This window comes from Theobroma cacao, chromosome 4 (assembly GCF_053813885.1).
Source record: "Theobroma cacao isolate CCN51 chromosome 4, ASM5381388v1, whole genome shotgun sequence".
Classification (NCBI taxonomy): Eukaryota; Viridiplantae; Streptophyta; class Magnoliopsida; order Malvales; family Malvaceae; genus Theobroma; species Theobroma cacao.
Window position 1 is genome coordinate 26,980,220 of NC_142642.1, and position 17,640 is coordinate 26,997,859.

At 33.9% G+C, this 17,640-nt stretch overlaps 3 protein-coding genes across 3 annotated transcripts; 1 reads left to right on the forward strand and 2 right to left on the reverse strand.

The window, feature by feature from the left end:
- Window positions 1–373: 373 nt before the first annotated feature.
- Window positions 374–6,487, reverse strand: LOC18601758 (Regulator of chromosome condensation (RCC1) family protein). The gene is made up of 9 exons (XM_018120310.2): window positions 6,342–6,487; window positions 5,417–5,675; window positions 4,545–4,738; window positions 4,403–4,450; window positions 3,268–3,340; window positions 2,897–3,068; window positions 1,309–1,734; window positions 1,039–1,230; window positions 374–737 (listed from the first exon to the last, which is right to left on the reverse strand). The coding sequence occupies exons 2-9, from the start codon at window positions 5,673–5,675 to the stop codon at window positions 674–676; spliced, it is 1,428 nt and encodes a 475-aa protein (XP_017975799.1). The 5' UTR covers window positions 6,342–6,487; the 3' UTR covers window positions 374–673.
- An 868-nt stretch (window positions 6,488–7,355) lies between these two features.
- LOC18601759 (Thioredoxin superfamily protein) lies at window positions 7,356–10,793 on the forward strand. Its single transcript, XM_007032811.3, has 8 exons — window positions 7,356–7,473; window positions 8,620–8,787; window positions 8,860–8,979; window positions 9,091–9,134; window positions 9,241–9,366; window positions 9,998–10,082; window positions 10,200–10,256; window positions 10,346–10,793. Exons 1-8 carry the CDS (start codon window positions 7,429–7,431, stop codon window positions 10,421–10,423), a joined length of 723 nt encoding a protein of 240 aa, XP_007032873.1. The 5' UTR covers window positions 7,356–7,428; the 3' UTR covers window positions 10,424–10,793.
- Window positions 10,794–11,608: 815 nt separating this feature from the next.
- On the reverse strand, window positions 11,609–16,932 carry LOC18601761 (E3 ubiquitin-protein ligase At3g02290-like). The gene is made up of 5 exons (XM_007032814.3): window positions 16,647–16,932; window positions 15,650–16,018; window positions 14,445–14,865; window positions 13,523–13,632; window positions 11,609–11,911 (listed from the first exon to the last, which is right to left on the reverse strand). The coding sequence occupies exons 2-5, from the start codon at window positions 15,767–15,769 to the stop codon at window positions 11,885–11,887; spliced, it is 678 nt and encodes a 225-aa protein (XP_007032876.1). The 5' UTR covers window positions 15,770–16,018; window positions 16,647–16,932; the 3' UTR covers window positions 11,609–11,884.
- Window positions 16,933–17,640: the final 708 nt, after the last annotated feature.

Below are 17,640 nucleotides of genomic sequence, written 5' to 3' on the forward strand. Positions count from 1 at the left end.
ATATATGTTCATTAATGCTAACATTTAGACATTCTTACCTAATCTAATTTAAATTTTTTATTCAAATACATAAAAATATACAAATATAAATAATCAAATGTAATAAATTTAGTTTTGTAATGATAAAATTAAAATTTTTGTAATGATTAATATACACATTATTTAAAATGTACACATGTCAGAAAGAAATGGTTGCTTTCCAAAACTCTATTGATTTTTTTTTTTTTTTTTTTGGTTTAGAGAAAAAAGGGGAAAAAAGAAAATTAAGGAAAAAAAAGGAAGAAAGGAAGGTAAAAAGTAATTAGGAAAATATAAAAAGATAAACAAAAAGAGTTTGAGCAGTTGAAAATACAAAAAGAAACACAATGATGCATAGGGTGAATAGTTCTTCAGCAAGCTTTCAAGTCTTAAGCCATACAATGTTCAACTTTTTACAAAGTCATAGGTACAAGTTTTATTTCATGTCATTTCTCAATGCTTAAGTTGACTGTCCTAAACACCTTCGCCATCAAGATGACCCAACAGAATGATTTTTGTATAATAATTAATCATTTGAAAGACAATCCTTGCTTTCATCATATGACTAATATATTTCTTATCCTATATTTTTGCTGTGAATGATAGGTAATGAAGGTCACAACAGCAAGTACATAGCGACCTGACGACTTTGTAGTCATTTCTTGACATTACTCGTGTCATCTTGATAATCGCCATCACCACCATCAACAAAATGCTCCCTGTAGATAAAAAAAAAAAGACAAGACAAGAGAAGAGAAATAAGGACGACAGGGAAAGGGGTCGGTTATGGTTCTTTGCCAGTACAAAAAACAGAAAACGCTAATGACATCTCAATTCTGTGGTACAACAAGATAAAGCAGACAATGTGTATGAAAGTTGACCATACACCATAAACAACATCACGTTGAGGGAAAACTTACAAGGAGTAGAGAATGATATGCTACTTTAAAAAGAAAAGCATAAGGAAAAAGTATCTAGACAAGATATCATATGAATACCACCAAAAAAGTTAACCAGTACCTCAGTCTCTCGCAAAGACGTGCTAAAGCATCTGATCCTGTTCGAGATGCAACATCCTCAATCTGTGCAGCATTTGATAAGGTCACATTGTCTGCAAGCCTAAACTCACACAGTTCTTTCAAGGAACATGCATCGGTCAATACGGCAGAATGACCACCACCGGCAGCTAGTTTTCTAACTTCACCAACACACCTACAATGGAGTATTGTCATCAAACAAAATCCACAAGATGTTGCAAAATCTACCATACAACAATTTGGCTACACATACCAATCAACTGGTGACGGATACCAAGCATAAACAGACTTCTCATTAGCTGCCTGACCATAGCTGTTGTAACCCCACCCATGAATTCTTCCATCTTTCAAACAAATAAGTGTATGAGAATGTCCACAAGCAATAAGCTGGACACCAGTGGGGACAACCAAAGCAGGGATATTACGAAAGAATGATTTCTTAGAGTCGCATGAAAAGATTCCTGTCTGAGGGCCAAGGCCTAGCTGTCCTACTTGACCACCACCCCAGGCATAAAGAGCTCCCTCTGAAGTTAAAGCACAAGTATGTACTCCTCCACAAGCAACATCCTTTATGCATATCCCATCAAGAGCAACTACTCTCCTTGGCAATAACTCTTTATCACCAGATTGAAGGGAACTGTGTCCAAGTTGACCCATATTTCCTAACCCCCAAGTATAGCTGTAATATTCAAAGCAAACAATCATCATGATAAAATCTTTGTTGATAGCTAGGCGGGAGATCTTGAAATAAGATTAGCATTTTGAGACATCAACCATCTATGTCCTTTAAAACATGATCAAACAATGTCCGTGTTCATATAACACGAGTTCATGGTTAATATACATTATGGAAAATGCTTGTACGCATTTGCACATTGGAACACTCATGCATGTTTAAATCCTAAAAACACCTTCAAGAATAGTATTACTCAAGGAACCGATGTATAATGAAAACAATCATTTAGTGACACTTGGAAATAGAAGTATAGATAAGCATTATGCTTTTGTATAGACCTACACAAATATCTTATCATGAAACCTAGTTTTGACTATCCTACACTAAAAGATAATGAGTGCGGAGATAGCAAGCTCCAATAAAAGCCTCACTAACATGAAACTCAGGAATCAGATCTTCAGATATGTATACACTATCACAATTTCGAAATGCATCAAACTTCAGCTTTATACACTAAGAGAGGGAATGGGAAAAGGTGAAGACATGCACTTATCATAGAGTGCGTAAGATATTAGTTTTTATGAAAATGTGACTGCTTTTTCATGGTACAACCAAAGTAAGGGAACAGAGACTTGCATATCAGAATTCATCCCATTTCCATTGCATCCTGTCTCCTGACTAGATGTGAGATTCCAATAAGAAGATTTTTCCAAACCCTCATACAAAGTAACTTGTGTCATGCCAACAACCACAATCCTCCTCCCCCTCACCCCCCCCCCCCCCCCCCACCCCCCCCCAACTCTTCCCCCCCGCTCTTCCCCATTTTTTTTAAGTGACAATAAAATCACCAAAAGGCTGCAGATCTGCTAAGACCTGGTGCCTGTTATAAACTGTAGAAGTCTTCAAGAGCTTTGACAATGGTAACTCTATCTCCTCAAAAGCACTTCTATTTCTTTCTTCCTTCCTCAAAAGCCAAGAATTGAGGGGAAAAAACAACCATTTTTTTTTTCTATCTGTACAAGCATCATTCCTGTACCAGACATAACCCAAGTGATGCGGATAACCACAATTCCCATGCTTAAATGTAGAACTTATCTCCATCTAGGTTTTTTTTTTTTTTTTTTGAAAGATTATCTCCATCTAGTTAGTCCTTTGGATAACTTACACCTCGCCTTTTTCAGAAATAGCTGCAGTGTGGTACTCCCCGCATGACACTTGGGTAATCTTCACAAGCTCAGGAGCTTCATCAAGGAACTTTGCATATGCACTTATCATACGAGCCCTCTGTAATCCTTCACAAGTAATGCCTCTGCCAAGCTGACCATACTCATTATAGCCTGGTTTATCAGAACAGTGATAAATATTGATTAATATGTGGCAGGAAACTGGCATGAGTTTTTAAGTTTCCTTCCCTAGATCTACGTTCTGTCTAGAATGAAGTGCATAGGCACAAAAACTTTTTCCAGTAAAGTATTAATACGTTTGCAAATTGTACTTAGGAAATCAATTATAATAAAGTGAAGTTCTAAGCCTTACCCCAAGCTTGTAGGAGGCCTTCCTCTGATAGAGCAACTGCATGAGCTGCTCCGCAGGACACTTGACGGATGACCTGTGATAAACAAAATGCATATTAATCTCATAGAATAAAGCATTCAACAAACAGTTACAGAGCATCTGATCCTTAAATATCTCATAAAAAAAAAGATCTTCGGCTATAAATCATAATCAAAATGTATATGGAAAAAGATCACTCAAAACAAATAACAATGAATTTAGGAAAATTCAATGAGAGACAATTATAAAGGATGAGGAAAGATTAGGCCATTTAGAAATCCCTAAAGTGGAAAATTTGAATGACACAGCTACAAGCTACAATATATTTGATTCAAACGGAGACGAGGAAAAAATGCAAGCTGCATTTTACAGAACTCAATTAAAGTTAATCAAGGCGTAATACAGTTGGATCTTTTTTCTCTTATAATTGTGCATTTGCGTTTACAACCAGGGTAGGGATGAGACACAATATTATAGTAGAGCTACTTAGGGTTCTACAATCTGAAAAAGGCAGCTATGTATTATAATAATACGTAGATACAAATGCCAGAAAACAAGTTTGGTATCAAAGTTGTGTTTCTCCATTTGTGGTTAATTAACAGATTGACTAGAGCAACAACTTGTCGGCCTGAAAATGGGCTGAAACAGTCAGCTTATTTCTCTCCTAGGTCATGAGCTAGACAACATGTTGATATAGCGGCATGTCGATATAGCTAAAACACCCTAGAGAATTTTTGAAACTGCAAAAATCTCCTACACGTTAGGCGTGTCATATCCAAGCAAAGCAATCCTCACCACATTCATTTAAGAAGCAGATGGCTGGAATCTCCAATTTGGTTTTGAGTAAAAACTGAGGCAGGAGAAGAATAATGTCTAAAAGCGGTTAGCAAGGAAGAAACCATGCATTTTGTGTCCTTTTTCCTTGCCTTTGACAGATTTTTTTTTTTTAAGAGCCTCGAAATTTGTTTATAGGAACATCAAGAGTAAAAGAAAGGATCATAAAAAGTAACAAAATATAGGCCCAAATAATCTTAACAAAAATTCTCCACTTGCTTTGGGTTATGGAATTAGCTAAACAAGTTGATTAGTTACTAATATCACGAGTTGAAGACAATACCATGTTAGGGGTGAAGGCACCCCAAAATAAATGAGGTAAATTTGATCCCTGTAATCAGAAGTGGAAACCAATTAGAAAGAGAGATTAATATCAGTTAAAAACTAAAAAGCACCAATGATTCTATTGATATAAATTGCACCACCTGATTTTGCCCCCAAACCCAGAGTCTACTTCTTGATATGGTTCCATCATTTTCCCGAGGCCCTGCAATAGCAGCAGTGCAATGTGCCCCACAAGATACATATTTAACAAACTCTGTTTGTAATTGCTTTACTTTCTTAGGATATTTCCTCCCCTCCTCAGTGCCATCTCCCAGTTGACCAAACTCATTAGCACCTGACCAGATGCATCAAAATATGATTCCATTATTTTTTCGACATGAACAGACAAAAACAACAATAACAGCCACATCCCTTAGCAAAGACAAAATTATATTTCTTTCAATTTGTAAACAGTAGCACACCACCTTCACGCATTCACTTATCAAAACAATCTACATCAATGACAGAATGCCCTGTATGGCTATGCACACTAAAGATAAATTCTCATCAACAAGGAGATGGGCTTCAACCCAATTAATCTATCAACAGTACAATTCAAACCGTAAAAATGACTGAATCACATCACAGGAACTAAACAATACAAAAAGATGCATCATTGTCAAGGTCCTCAACAAATGCCAGCCATCACAATAGAAGGCAATGGCAGATCAATGCAATTACAGCAAAACCACGATACACATTTTATCTTCAAACTTTAATGACAAAGGGAAATGTGAAAGGAACAAGCTCAAGGTGAAAAGTAACCAATTGAACCAAAACCAACAGAATCAGATGAAATTAACCAACCAATACAACAAACATAACATTCTCAAATACCATCCACAATTTATAGCCATCAACAACAGAACTAAAATGGCAAGACAAATAACAAGAAAACACATGATCTTCAAACTTGAAAAATAACAACAAATAAAAGAGAAAAAGATAGCTCATTTGAGTAATAGAAACAAACCCCAAGTGAATAATGACCCATCTGAGGCCACAGCCGCAGTATGCTCACGGCCACAAGCAAAATCCAACCAGTGGGCATTAGCGCCAGCTGGACACCCAAAAAGATCTGGAGGTAGCTGTTTAGGGATCCTCAGTTGTTGCTCTTTCCCTTTCCGACCAGTCTGGCCACTATAATTATATCCCCACACATAAATTGCACTCTTTGTTGGAATATTCACAGAACGGGCCCTTGTTTCCCCAATAATTGCAACAATATCCATCTATTTACAAACAAATATACACATAAAAAATGAGATCAAGTTCACAACATTTCTTGAAAATTCGAGGTTTTGCAATGATTAAGGAAGAACCGTAAGGGTTGTCTCTAGCAATGTATCTCGTTTATGTAATTTCATACAAATTTTATAAAACCCAGACGAAAATTATAGGATCTTTTTCAATCGATAAGGTGAAGATTCATGATATAACTTGTGTTTGGTGGGTGGGAAATGGAGGAAAGGAAAGGAAAGTTTTCAAAAGCAAACTCTGTTCTTTTTTTTTAACTGTTTTATCGAAAAATCTACCAAAAAAATGCATACATAAATATACTGAGATTAAATGACAACATGTGTTGAAAATTTAAGGTCTTAGCAATGATTAAGGAAGATTTATATGGTTGTTCTAACTAAGTCGTACACTTAATGTAATTTCAGAGAAATTCAACAAAAACCCAGATGAAGGGTCAAGTGTTTTTGAGTTAACATGGTGAAGATTCATGACATTATATGTGTTTGGTTGACAAAGAAAATGGAGGAAAGGAATGGAAACTTCAAACATAAATTTTTCTTTTTTCGAATCAGTTTTTCATTTTATAATAATCGGAAAATGCATTCATTGAATTCAAAAACAGAAAAGAAAAATAGTTGGAGAAAAATTAAAGAACGTACCTGAATTTTGAGGATGAAATTAGGATCGAATTTCTTCGAGACAATAAAAATAGAAATAACTGAGATTTTATTTCAAGAGAAGACAAAGGCAGAGACACAGGTTCTGTTTCCTTTTGATTTACAAGCGTTGGTGTTCCAGAAACTTGGGAGTCGGATCAGATGGAGTCGGGTCGAGTTTAAGAATTAAAAAAGACCCGAATCTTCTAGACCAAAGCAAACGTCTAGCAAAAAATCTGGGATATGCCTTACGTCAGCACCGGTAATCTTCTAGATGCATGAAACCGTATATAAATGTGATTTTCTTTTTTTACTTTTTTTTAATTTAAATCAATGCTATCATTCCTTTTTGAAGAATCAATACTTTATAAAATTAATATTTAAAATGTATTTTATATTAATATTTTAATATTTTTAAATATATATTTTAAAATTAAAATTAAATAAAAATAATTATTTATTAATAATAATAATATTACAGACCAAGTTCAAGTAAAAAAAATTTGACTCGAGTTCAGCTTGCAGATCAATCTAATTAGATTTTATACTCTATACATACAGACCAAGCATATAAAATTTTATACTCTATAAGATATTCTTAATTAATGTACAATTAAAAAATAATGAGATTGACTTAAAAATTTATATGTATAATAAATATTAAACTATTATTAAATCTGATGGTTGGATTTTTAAAATATTATTTTTACCAAAGCTTATAAAAAAAAGTTTCAAACTTATTAATTTTATATCAATGTTACTTAATCCCTTATTTTCATTTTTTTTCCTTTTAAAAAAATTAATCACATAATTTACATTTTGCACATGAATATATTACTAAAAAACTAATATTAAAGTTGGCTATGGTCAATTGTGTTGGTGTGTTCTTTTTTCTTTTTTTTTTATGATATATAAAAATTTAAAATCTTTTTTATATATGCAACCAAACAATGAGTACAGAAGTGGAAAAGTCTTTGTCTTGGTGGTAGGTGATAATATTTAAAGGTGACACTTTGACCAATCAAAAAGTCCAACATTATCTTATATATAAACTCCATTCTTCTGTCCAATTTGCATTTTCCAGCATCCCATGCGTTTAGTTGGTGTTCAGAAGAGTCTCAGTTTCCTTTTCCAGGTAACCGTTTTTTCTCTTACAGAACAAAATCCCAGTTCCCACTGTCTCATTCTTATTATCTAATTATGTTTCTATCCCTTAGATCATTTCATTGCTTCATTCTTTTTTCTGATACCCTTTTATTGATATTTACCATAACTGTGATCAAGTTGTAATTTTTTTATTACAAACTAGAACACTTGGGCTTTGAAGGATTCAGTTTGTTTGCAAATGTAACTCATAAAGCAAACCCAAAATTGCAAATTTGATATTCACTATGAAAGTTCCTTTTTCTTGGATATGGGAGTAGAAGTGGAAAAGGTTGATCATAAGTAAATTTTGTAAGGTTTGTATATGAAAATTCCTATTTGACAGAGTTTGGTATTTGATTTGTCTTAATTGCCTAGCTTCACAGTATTTAAGATGCAATTCATAAGGATTATAGTATTTTATTTCTTAATTTTGTTGTTAAGCATTGTTTGTAATGTGTCAGATTCGATATGGGATGTAAAAAGTTGTTGGCTTTTAAGCAGTGCAGCCTTTTACCTAATGAGATTTCAATAGGTGAAAGTGTAGATCTATTTATATCTGATTTAGGTCTTCTTTTATATTTTTCTTCTTTAGCTCCCTCCTTTCATTTGAATATCCTCAAACTTAAGATCTGCAAATGATCTAAGCTATACATTTGGGAGAAGAGGAGCATCAAGTTTTTATGGTAATGCTTGATGTCTCTCATTTCCTGAACAATTGAGGTGCATTAGACACTGAGGATGAGAACAGTTGGGAAGAGAATAAAGGAGGAGGGCAGATAAGGTTTAAAAAGAGGGATCCAGGAAGTACGGCACATTTTCTTGAAAAAAATATTCATTGCCAGAATAAAATGGATAAGGATTTTATGAACAGTTAACAAGAGGTCTAAATTATATGAGATCTGATATCTACGCGCCAGGGAGACTAAATGGAGTTTCCTGATTAAGTTTATGTAACAGTCCTTGAATACAAAAGTTTGGATAGTTGGAGGGATGTGTGGAGGTGATAGTTATACATACATGATTGCATATAAGCTTATAATTGATTCTTTGGAAAAATTTCCAAAGGAGATTCTCTAGCTTCTTCTTCTTTTTCTTTTTTGGCTGATTTGGAGCTTTCCCTGCTATGTTTATGCAGAAAGACAGTAGACACGGGAGGATAATGGCTCAGTCATCCGGTAGTAACACTGGAAAGAAGCTTATTCGAATTGATGTCAGTTCAGACAGCGTTTGCCCATGGTGCTTTGTGGGCAAAAGAAACCTGGACAAAGCAATTGCTGCATCCAAGGATCAATTTGATTTTGAGGTCTCTCACATGAATGCACAGACATTAGCACTTGCATGATGCAATGTTCTCATTTATAACTGTTCTTTTCAGATAAAATGGCATCCATTTTTTCTTGATCCTTCTGCACCTAAGGAAGGAGTCAACAAGAGAGAATTCTATGAGAGGAAGTTTGGATCTCGAGCTCAAGGAATTTTAGCTCGAATGACGGAGGTCTTACTATCACTATTATGCTTTGAACTTCCTATTCTTATAGATTGATTTGCCTTCCTTCGAATTTGCTGCTAACTGCCTGACTCATTGTGGCCGCTCCTAAAATTGCAGATTTTTAGGAATCTTGGATTGGAATATGACATGTCTGGGCTCACGTATGTTTTTATGACTTATTTTTTCATCCTTTTGTGTAATGAGAGACAAGCTTTCAAGGGGCAGTGTCAATAGATATACCCCTAATATTGACTTGGATATGTACAGGGGAAACACTCTAGACAGCCACAGGCTGATATATTTTGCTGGAAAACAAGATCTTGATAAGCAACATAATCTTGTGGAGGAGCTTTTTCTAGGGTACTTCACCCGGGGGAAATACATTGGTGATCGGTATGTGTAGTTCATGCTTAAAAGCTACCAAAAAGGTTCAGTCTTTGGTTGATTTTGAATATTCTTCATGATTTTTCTCTACACTTGGGGTACATGATTGAAAATTTTCTTGAAATGTTTCAATATGCCATGTTCTCATCATCCAACCCATCTAAGCTCCTGCCTGCTTTCAAGGCAGGCCTTCTGGTATGACATTTTGTTCTCCCTAGGCACTAGGAAATGGAAAATATTATTAGAAATCAGGGGAGGGATTGACCAACCATTGATTTTCCATTTCATGCATTTAACGTGTAGTGCAACTAAATTGTTACCAGAAACCAATATAACAATGACGACAACTCAGTCTCTATATCTCTCAGACAATTGCAAATATACAAGGTATGTTGCCGTATAACATGATCAATGTGGCTGACTGTCATTCTTATCATGGGTGGTTTATAAGTTATGTGATTCATTGAATGTTGCATTCCGCCCTTGAGATTGGGTGAAGCATGGAGAATAAAACTCGGAAGTGAAACAAGCTTGTTACAATATCCTTCTTGTGGTCTCATTCATTTATGAATAAAATTGATTATACTTGTGCATCTTTGCATTACCAATTGATTGCCTCTAACAATGCAATTGGACACAGGGAGTTTCTTCTGGAATCTGCTAGGAAGGTTGGAGTTGAAGGAGCAGCAGAGTTCCTTGAAAACCCTAATAACGGACTCAAGGAGGTCTGCTCCGTTATACAACTTTGGTTATACTATCGCTCTCATTTCTAGGATTCCATGGTACATTCCTTCTGATATATTTTATAGCTAACTGAGGTTGCTTTTTCTGAGTCAATGAAGGTTAATGAGGAGCTGGAGAAGTACTCGGCAAACATTTCTGGAGTCCCAAATTACATGGTAGGTGAAAAAAATTCACATCTTTTAGCTTAATTTTTTGGATTGATAGAGCATTGAGTTCCATTGATTAAAAACGGTTCTCTTGGCAGATAAACGGAAAGCACCAGTTGAGTGGTGGCCAACCACCTGAAGTGTTCATGAGAGCTTTTGAAGTGGCAGCAAAATGACACCTTGAATCTTATATCTTCAAGCTTTGTCACATGTTACAAAAGCAATAAGGTGGCTTTCTAACAAACTCAAATGCCATATTAGGTGTTTATGCTTATCTGTATCAGGAGTGTATTTTGGCAAAATACCAGTAGTCTTTGCGGTATCCAATAGTAGCTTATAAGTACATTCTCCCCCTTTCTGTTCTAAATCCTGCTACCATCTTTGACAATAAACACCTACAGTTGGCCAATACAACGTCCATGACATGCCAAAACAGTTAGTATATTTCGTAAACAGGTTGTCCCTGAACTTCAATGTTTTTGTAACTGATAAGTATAGATTGGCTGTAATAACAGTAAACTTGTTATATCAAACACCTCTTGTCAATTCTTTTCTTTTTCTTCTGTCTATTGATTGTATCCAATCCAGATAAGAAGAGGTCATGGCAAGTTTAAACTGAACTATAGCCTATAATCATCAAACACCTACTAAGTATTTGTCTAATCACAATAATACATGGAACAACAATAAAAAAAAAATCACAATGGTTCTGGAGGAATTATATGATTTATGGGATCATAGTCGTCAGCATATCTGCTGAACAAACATCTCCATTGAACTCTGGAATGCACTTAAGCATCTTCCTCTAGCTGATTTAGTGATACCGCAGTACTTAAAAGAAACAATGTCTTAATAAGTTATGAGCAGGCCATCTCTCTTCATTCCACATCTAGCTTCCCAAATAATAATTTTGTGCATTTGGTAGGAAGGAAAGGATACAATGCTTTCTCCCTTGCATTGTAGGCTAACTATTGGCCGCAAGATAACAAAACTGAGATTGAGGAGGCTCTTGAGTATTAAGGAATGACACGACCATATACTTCGTAAGCATACAAGTCAAATGCATGGTATAGAGTTCGTATAAAAGTTCATACTGCTCTTATGTAATCGCTTCCCTCTAATGAGTATGAACAATAATTGACAATGTCGTTTCTCTTTCAGTCACGTAAAAGCCTCCTACCATACATGAGAGTAACAAATTTATCAGGGGAACGACGGTCGGAGGCTAATATCGTGATGGGGAGCTGAACCTCTTAAAATCTTTCTTCCCTACCGTCTTATTTCCTACATTAATTTCATCCAGGCACAGAAAATAGTAAACATTTCAAAATAAAAAATGTAAAGAAATTATGGGATTCAACTTAGCTTCCTCAAATTCACACTTCTTCCCATTGACAAAAACTATTTTTAGAACTTTCATGAGATTTCCAACAATCATGCATGATTTTGCTTTTCCCCACTTAAAAGGGTTACAAAGAGAATGTACTTGCAATCTTTTTACAGAACATTTTTCATATTTACTGTATGTGACAATCACTTTATCCTGAAGTATTTACAAAGCACTCTACAAGTCTTTTTCGGTTCCTTGTCTTCTGTTATTGCTGGTTTTCATCCACAACAAAACCTTTCAAGCAAGATTAAGTCGTTTCATCGAACACCATAACCTAGAAATAAAGCGAACAAAACAAATACCAAGCTGAGATGAGAAAGATAAAGTAATAATGTAGACAAGCTATTTTCATTTTCATGTATAGTACTCTATATAAAGATTTAGATCATATGTCTAAGCATCTAGGCTAACAACTGGTAAATTCCCAAAAAAAAATAAGAAAAATATAAGAAAACCATACATATTCAGCAAATAAAATAACTGCAGCAGTTTCCAAAATTGATCTTTAAATTCCATATACTAGCAAACACAGTGTTTAATCATTTCCTGCCAGCTAATCAACTATATGGCATCAGAATTCACAGTCCTGACAAGCATTTAGAGAAGCAAGCGAAGAGGGAACTCAAAGACATCTCCAATCAGTCTCTTTTCATTATTTTGGAACTGAGATTATTTGACAAGTTGAGGAAAGAATTGGGAAGTCAGGAGGAAATATTATCAGGCTTGACAGCAATCTTGCTGTCTGCCCTTAACATGAATGCTAATGACCGATTGCTTTCCCAATTCAGAGTCCAATAATCTCTGAAACACCTAGTATATCTACATTATCAATATCCACTTAACTACTAATAATTCTTCCAATTCATTTTTTGTTACCACAGATTTCTCTTTTGCTGCTAGTAAACATGCAACTCAAAGAATACCAGTTTAAACCATAATGCCCACCAAGCGTATAATTTTTTTGAGCATAAAATGCATATACCTCTTTACAAAGTTGGTTTCTGGCTGAAAATGGGAGATATCAATCAGCACAAAAAACAGATATAAAGAATAATAAACCAAAAAGAATGAGCAGAAAACTAGAACCCGTGACAAAATACTTGTTAGACCTAAAAAGTTCAAGATGGTGGTGTTTGGATAAGCACCCTATAAATTGTTGGTAGTAAGATGGATGACAAACTCATTTTACTATCAACAAGTCATTTGTTATTGTCTTGTTTTCATCTTTTATTTTGTTTATTTCTACTTATTTCTGACTAATTTTTCCATGAACCCATCTTCTGACCAAAGAGGAGTAGTGGAAAGACACTTCAGGGATAAGTTAGATTATCACTTGAAAAGTATACCAAAAGGAAAACTTAGTTAAGAAAAAGTTTTTTCCTCATTTTTGCCTAACCATTGAAACAAGATAGGAATTTCATTTTCTGAATTTTTCTTTGCAGTTAATTTGTCCAATTAGTTTTTCTTTCCATCACTTTTTGTTAAAACCAAACAAAGAGTAGCTATTTCATCAAAGAAAAGAAGAAATGATGTAGTCAATAAATATCTAAATATTTCTAAACCATTAAAAGAGACTCATTGAAAAGCTACATATACTAAAATGATAAACAACCAATAAAAAACATATGAACTCACATTGGTTATACAGATTTTTAGCAAAAAAAAAAAAACATTGGTTATACAGATATTAATTAAAAAATTAAGAACTTCGAAAAGATATCAAATTCAAATTAAAAGCTAATGCTTGTAAACCTTGAACATCCTAGTAAATTGGAAGTCTAAAAAGAAAAGAAATAACTGATCAAGCAGGTAAAATGTAAGTACCGTGCCTCTTGATGGATTATTACCACGAAGATGAAAAAGTTGACTAGTGCAAAAAGGTTACCTTTCCACAGACAGGACAGTTTTCACTTCTCTCCATCCACTCATAAATGCAACCAAGATGGAAATGGTGGGAACATTTTGTTACTATCTTGGGATTCTCCGGAGTATATTCTGCACATAAATGATAGCGATAAGTTTAAAAGCAAGATAATTTATCTATTAAGAGCCTAAACTCATATGAGTTTTTTCATATAATTTAGCAGTGATTCTTTCTACAGTAAATGACGTAATACAAAACTATGGATTGATTGTAAATTCCCCAATTAAATCAAGGTTGCTTAATTGTCAATCACTACAATCAGGGCCCAACTAATGGTGAAAGCAAGCATCCAGGTTAGAGAAGCAAGATATAGCAGAAATTTAGTATTTCAATGCATCCCTCCTTCCTAAGTAATAGAAAAGCTTGGCCTCTTCATTAAGTCCTTGAGGAAACCTTCTTGTTTGGGAAAGAGTAATAGACAAGTCAATTCTGGCGTGCATTTAACTTTGATTACATGAAAAGTGGGAGACTCTAATTGATATTGTTGAGTCCTAAAAACTTCCAAAGGCAGAGGAACACAGCCCTATTATTCTTCACCAATTTTAAGGCAACAATCGTCCACAATTTTTTATTTTAAAAAAAATTATACGTTAGGTTCAAACAAACATGAATACCAAAAATGCACACAACCCCACACATGCATACAAATGAAAGATGTTGGAGTTTTGACCAATGGGCCTGATAATTAAATTACTTTTCTGACAGGTTATAAGCAAGGAATAGACAAGTGGTTAAGAGTCCAAACTAGGATTGGTGCATGGCAAGAAATGCGAGTTGACCAGCATTACATCATCATAGCAAATTAGCAATGATCTTCAGTAACAAAATTTCACAGCATAGTCTAATAGCTACAACACCATTAAAACTTGTCAAGAAAGATTACCTTCAAGACAAGTTGGACAGACATCCTCCTCTTCTGTTGATGAATAGATGTACCCAATTCCAACTGGTGCTTTTGCTGATGAGAGTTTTTGTGAGGATTTGGAATGCTGCTCTTTTGAGCCTTCTTCACAACCTTTCCATTTGTCTCCTGTACTCAAAGATTCTGAATCTGCATCATCTTCACCTCTTAAAGGCTCTGATTCCTCTTGTGAATGACTTGAACCCTTCTCACGCCGTGAAACAAGACCATCACGTTGTAAGATGAAATATCTGGTGTCAGCATCATAAGGCAAGGGCCTTGGAGGAGAGCGGTACATGTCAGAAAGTGAGTTGTCTAGTGATGCAGAAGAGTTCATAGATGCCGTCCCCTGAATGGATGAAGGGACAGAATGCACTTCCCCTCTTCGGAATAATGTGGTATACTACAATTATTGTGACAAAGGAAAAAAAGAAGCATGAGAAAGCTGGAACTCCATAAATGAAATTATTGAAGATTACTTTTTCTGATAAATGCTGAAATATGTAAGACCAAAACCTCTTCAAATTAACTTCCTCATCCCTAATATTAATTTAACACATGCTTCTTTTTGTACACAACCAACCACTAATTTTATAGATTTGGTTAGTGTTTAATGGTCCACAATTGACTTTAGTAGATATATATTCACCTAGAAGCCAATATAGGTAAATGCTGAGGGAATTTTCTAAATTGAGAACTCAGGTGTGGACATAGTAAGAAGTTTTCCTAGAACCCATTAAGAGCATTCATTAAACAAAAAAGCTTTTAGACACTGACAGGTTAATTGCCTTATTCCAACTGAATGTATAAGCAGGCAAGTAGCTTCTAACAGCCCCAAACAGATCATATGAACATGAGGGATTTTTTTTCCTGACTTAGAAAAAGTTCACCAAGGACATTGCTTGCATTAATAGTAGAGATAATCTTTAGCACATTACAATGCTCTAGACAAATTTATTGTGAAAAGATTCGCTTATGGCACCCACATGTGCCAAAGAACGAAAAGATAAGAGAGTTAAAATTTCCAATGACAGGCCTAATTTTTGACAACATAAAAGAGCAACAAAAGAAATACTCAATCGAACTACCATGTTTACAACCTCAAGTGAGACATGAAAATAATGTGATATGAAGAAACAATACTAGATTCCAAAACAATGCTTATTAACAGGAATCATAAAACATACCACGTGTAGGAAATTCTGAACGAAGCAACTGAGGCACATGCAGTTCCTATATACATTACTGTTTGGATTCACATAGTCCTCAAAATCCTCAGCGTGCAAGCAGCAACAAACAGAACCCATAATGTTAACTTGAACTTTCCCCTTCAGTTAAAACTCTCCACACAATCTCATCAATAAAGCTCAACCATTCAAATCATGCAAATGCATGAAGAACAAAGGTCTTGTTGCTAAGGAAAAAAAATAGACAATGAGAGAGGACGCTAAGCTCGCAGAAGTCTCACCACCCCCACGAACCAGTACCCCCTCTCTCTTCTATATATACAATGTGGAATGCCCTTGTATAACTTAGCTAAATAGCTATTTCTTCAGCTATAAAATTAAAAACAAAAAATGTAAGTCAATTTTGTGGATAACATAAACCAAATTGAGCCAACAAAACAATCTTCATAGCAAGTTGGTAACCTCAATTAACCAATGCCTATTTCAAAATGCCACTAGTAAAAAACCAATGAACTTCCCCTTTCAGGTAAAAAAAAATTCCTTTAAAAGAATTGCTTGTCCAATTTTCCTTGTTTTTTTCTTATGAAAGTGACCATCGTTTTACGCCTTTGCTCATAATTAGCGAAAGGGTTTTTCAGTTAATAGGAAGAATTTAAAATATCAACAAGAAAATCAAGAATCAGTTTGGGTACCACAGATTACAGCTAAATTCTCTCTTGAATTCAACCCAAAAAAAAAAAGAATATAACTAAACCATCAAAAATCAACACCCAAAAACCCATCAAAAATCACAAGATCAACCCAGAAACAAGCATGGATCAATCCAAAAAAATCCCCAATTTAAATTATCCCAAATAAAAAAAAGTAACTTTAAAGCACAGAATTTGGTTCAAAACACCCATGGACTGAAAAAATGAAAAATACACAATTTAGATAATCCCAATAAAAAGAAATCAATTAAAACATCTTAAAGTGATAAAAAAAATAAAATAGTTACCTTGACGGAAATTGAGCTGAGAGAAGTGTAAAGAGAGAGAAATTTTATTGGGTTTTTTTTATTTTTCTGAGAGGGAAAAGAGAAGGAGAGGGACAGGGAAGCTAAGAGAGCTCCGATTTTTAGAAAATCTAAATTAAAAAAGAAAAAAGGAAAAAGAGTTCAGTGTTGGTTTTGAAGTTTTATTCGGCGAGAAAAGCTATGAAAGCCCGGAAATAAAGCGAAAGAGGCTTCCTTTCCCTCTTTTGTCTGCTTTGTTTTCCTTGGTGTTAGTGGAGGATGATGCTGGCTGCTTGCTAATTCATCGTAATAAAATAAAATATTATTATTGTGTTATTTATTTTGTAAACTTATTAAGAAGTATTATTACAAAAAGACTTAGGTCAATAATTTGTCATCCGTATAATATTTTAAAAACAATTAAATTATTTTTAAATTTTATTATTTTTAATTAAGTTTTTATATTTTTATTTTTAATTTAATAAATCAATATAATTAATTTTCATTTGATATAAAATAATAAATAAAATTTTAATTAATATAATTAATTAACTATTAATTATAAAAATTTATTTGATCTAAAATAAAAAATATTAATATTTGATGCACTCGTTCATCAAAATCTGACACCCCATTAATGAAGTAAAATAAAAAATTTTAAAAAATTAAAAATTAAATATTAAAAAATTTATAATAATTAATTACACAAAAAAATATTTTCACTTTTTTATTTCTCTCATATATTCTTTTTCTTATTTTTATCTTTTATCACTCTTCAACTCCATCATCTTCTTCTCCTCTTTTACCTTTAAAATTAAATTTTGTAAAATTCTACAACTCTAAGAGCAATTTTTAGATTCTTTTCTTATTTTTTTAAATTCTATTCTTATTCTTTTCTAAAGAGATTGAGAAAACATATTTTAAAAAAATGAGAGAACAATATTTAAATATATAAATCTTATAAGCAAAATTTGATTAAATTAACAATTTTATTTTT

What these genes read in the sequence shown, in the direction of transcription:
- LOC18601758 (XM_018120310.2), bottom strand. Translation starts at nt 5,675, where the DNA reads ATGGATATTGTTGCAATTATTGGGGAAACAAGGGCCCGTTCTGTGAAT. An exon ending in ATTTCTGAAAAAGGCGAGGT is followed by an intron (nt 1,735 to 2,896) that starts GTAAGTTATCCA and finishes TGAATATTACAG; the next exon opens with CTATACTTGGGGGTTAGGAA. An exon ending in CGTCTTTGCGAGAGACTGAG is followed by an intron (nt 738 to 1,038) that starts GTACTGGTTAAC and finishes TTTTATCTACAG; the next exon opens with GGAGCATTTTGTTGATGGTG.
- LOC18601759 (XM_007032811.3), top strand. Translation starts at nt 7,429, where the DNA reads ATGCGTTTAGTTGGTGTTCAGAAGAGTCTCAGTTTCCTTTTCCAG. An exon ending in AGGATCAATTTGATTTTGAG is followed by an intron (nt 8,788 to 8,859) that starts GTCTCTCACATG and finishes TGTTCTTTTCAG; the next exon opens with ATAAAATGGCATCCATTTTT. An exon ending in GGGAAATACATTGGTGATCG is followed by an intron (nt 9,367 to 9,997) that starts GTATGTGTAGTT and finishes AATTGGACACAG; the next exon opens with GGAGTTTCTTCTGGAATCTG.
- LOC18601761 (XM_007032814.3), bottom strand. Translation starts at nt 15,769, where the DNA reads ATGGGTTCTGTTTGTTGCTGCTTGCACGCTGAGGATTTTGAGGACTAT. An exon ending in TTCAGAATTTCCTACACGTG is followed by an intron (nt 14,866 to 15,649) that starts GTATGTTTTATG and finishes CAATAATTGTAG; the next exon opens with TATACCACATTATTCCGAAG. An exon ending in CTGTCCAACTTGTCTTGAAG is followed by an intron (nt 13,633 to 14,444) that starts GTAATCTTTCTT and finishes ATTTATGTGCAG; the next exon opens with AATATACTCCGGAGAATCCC.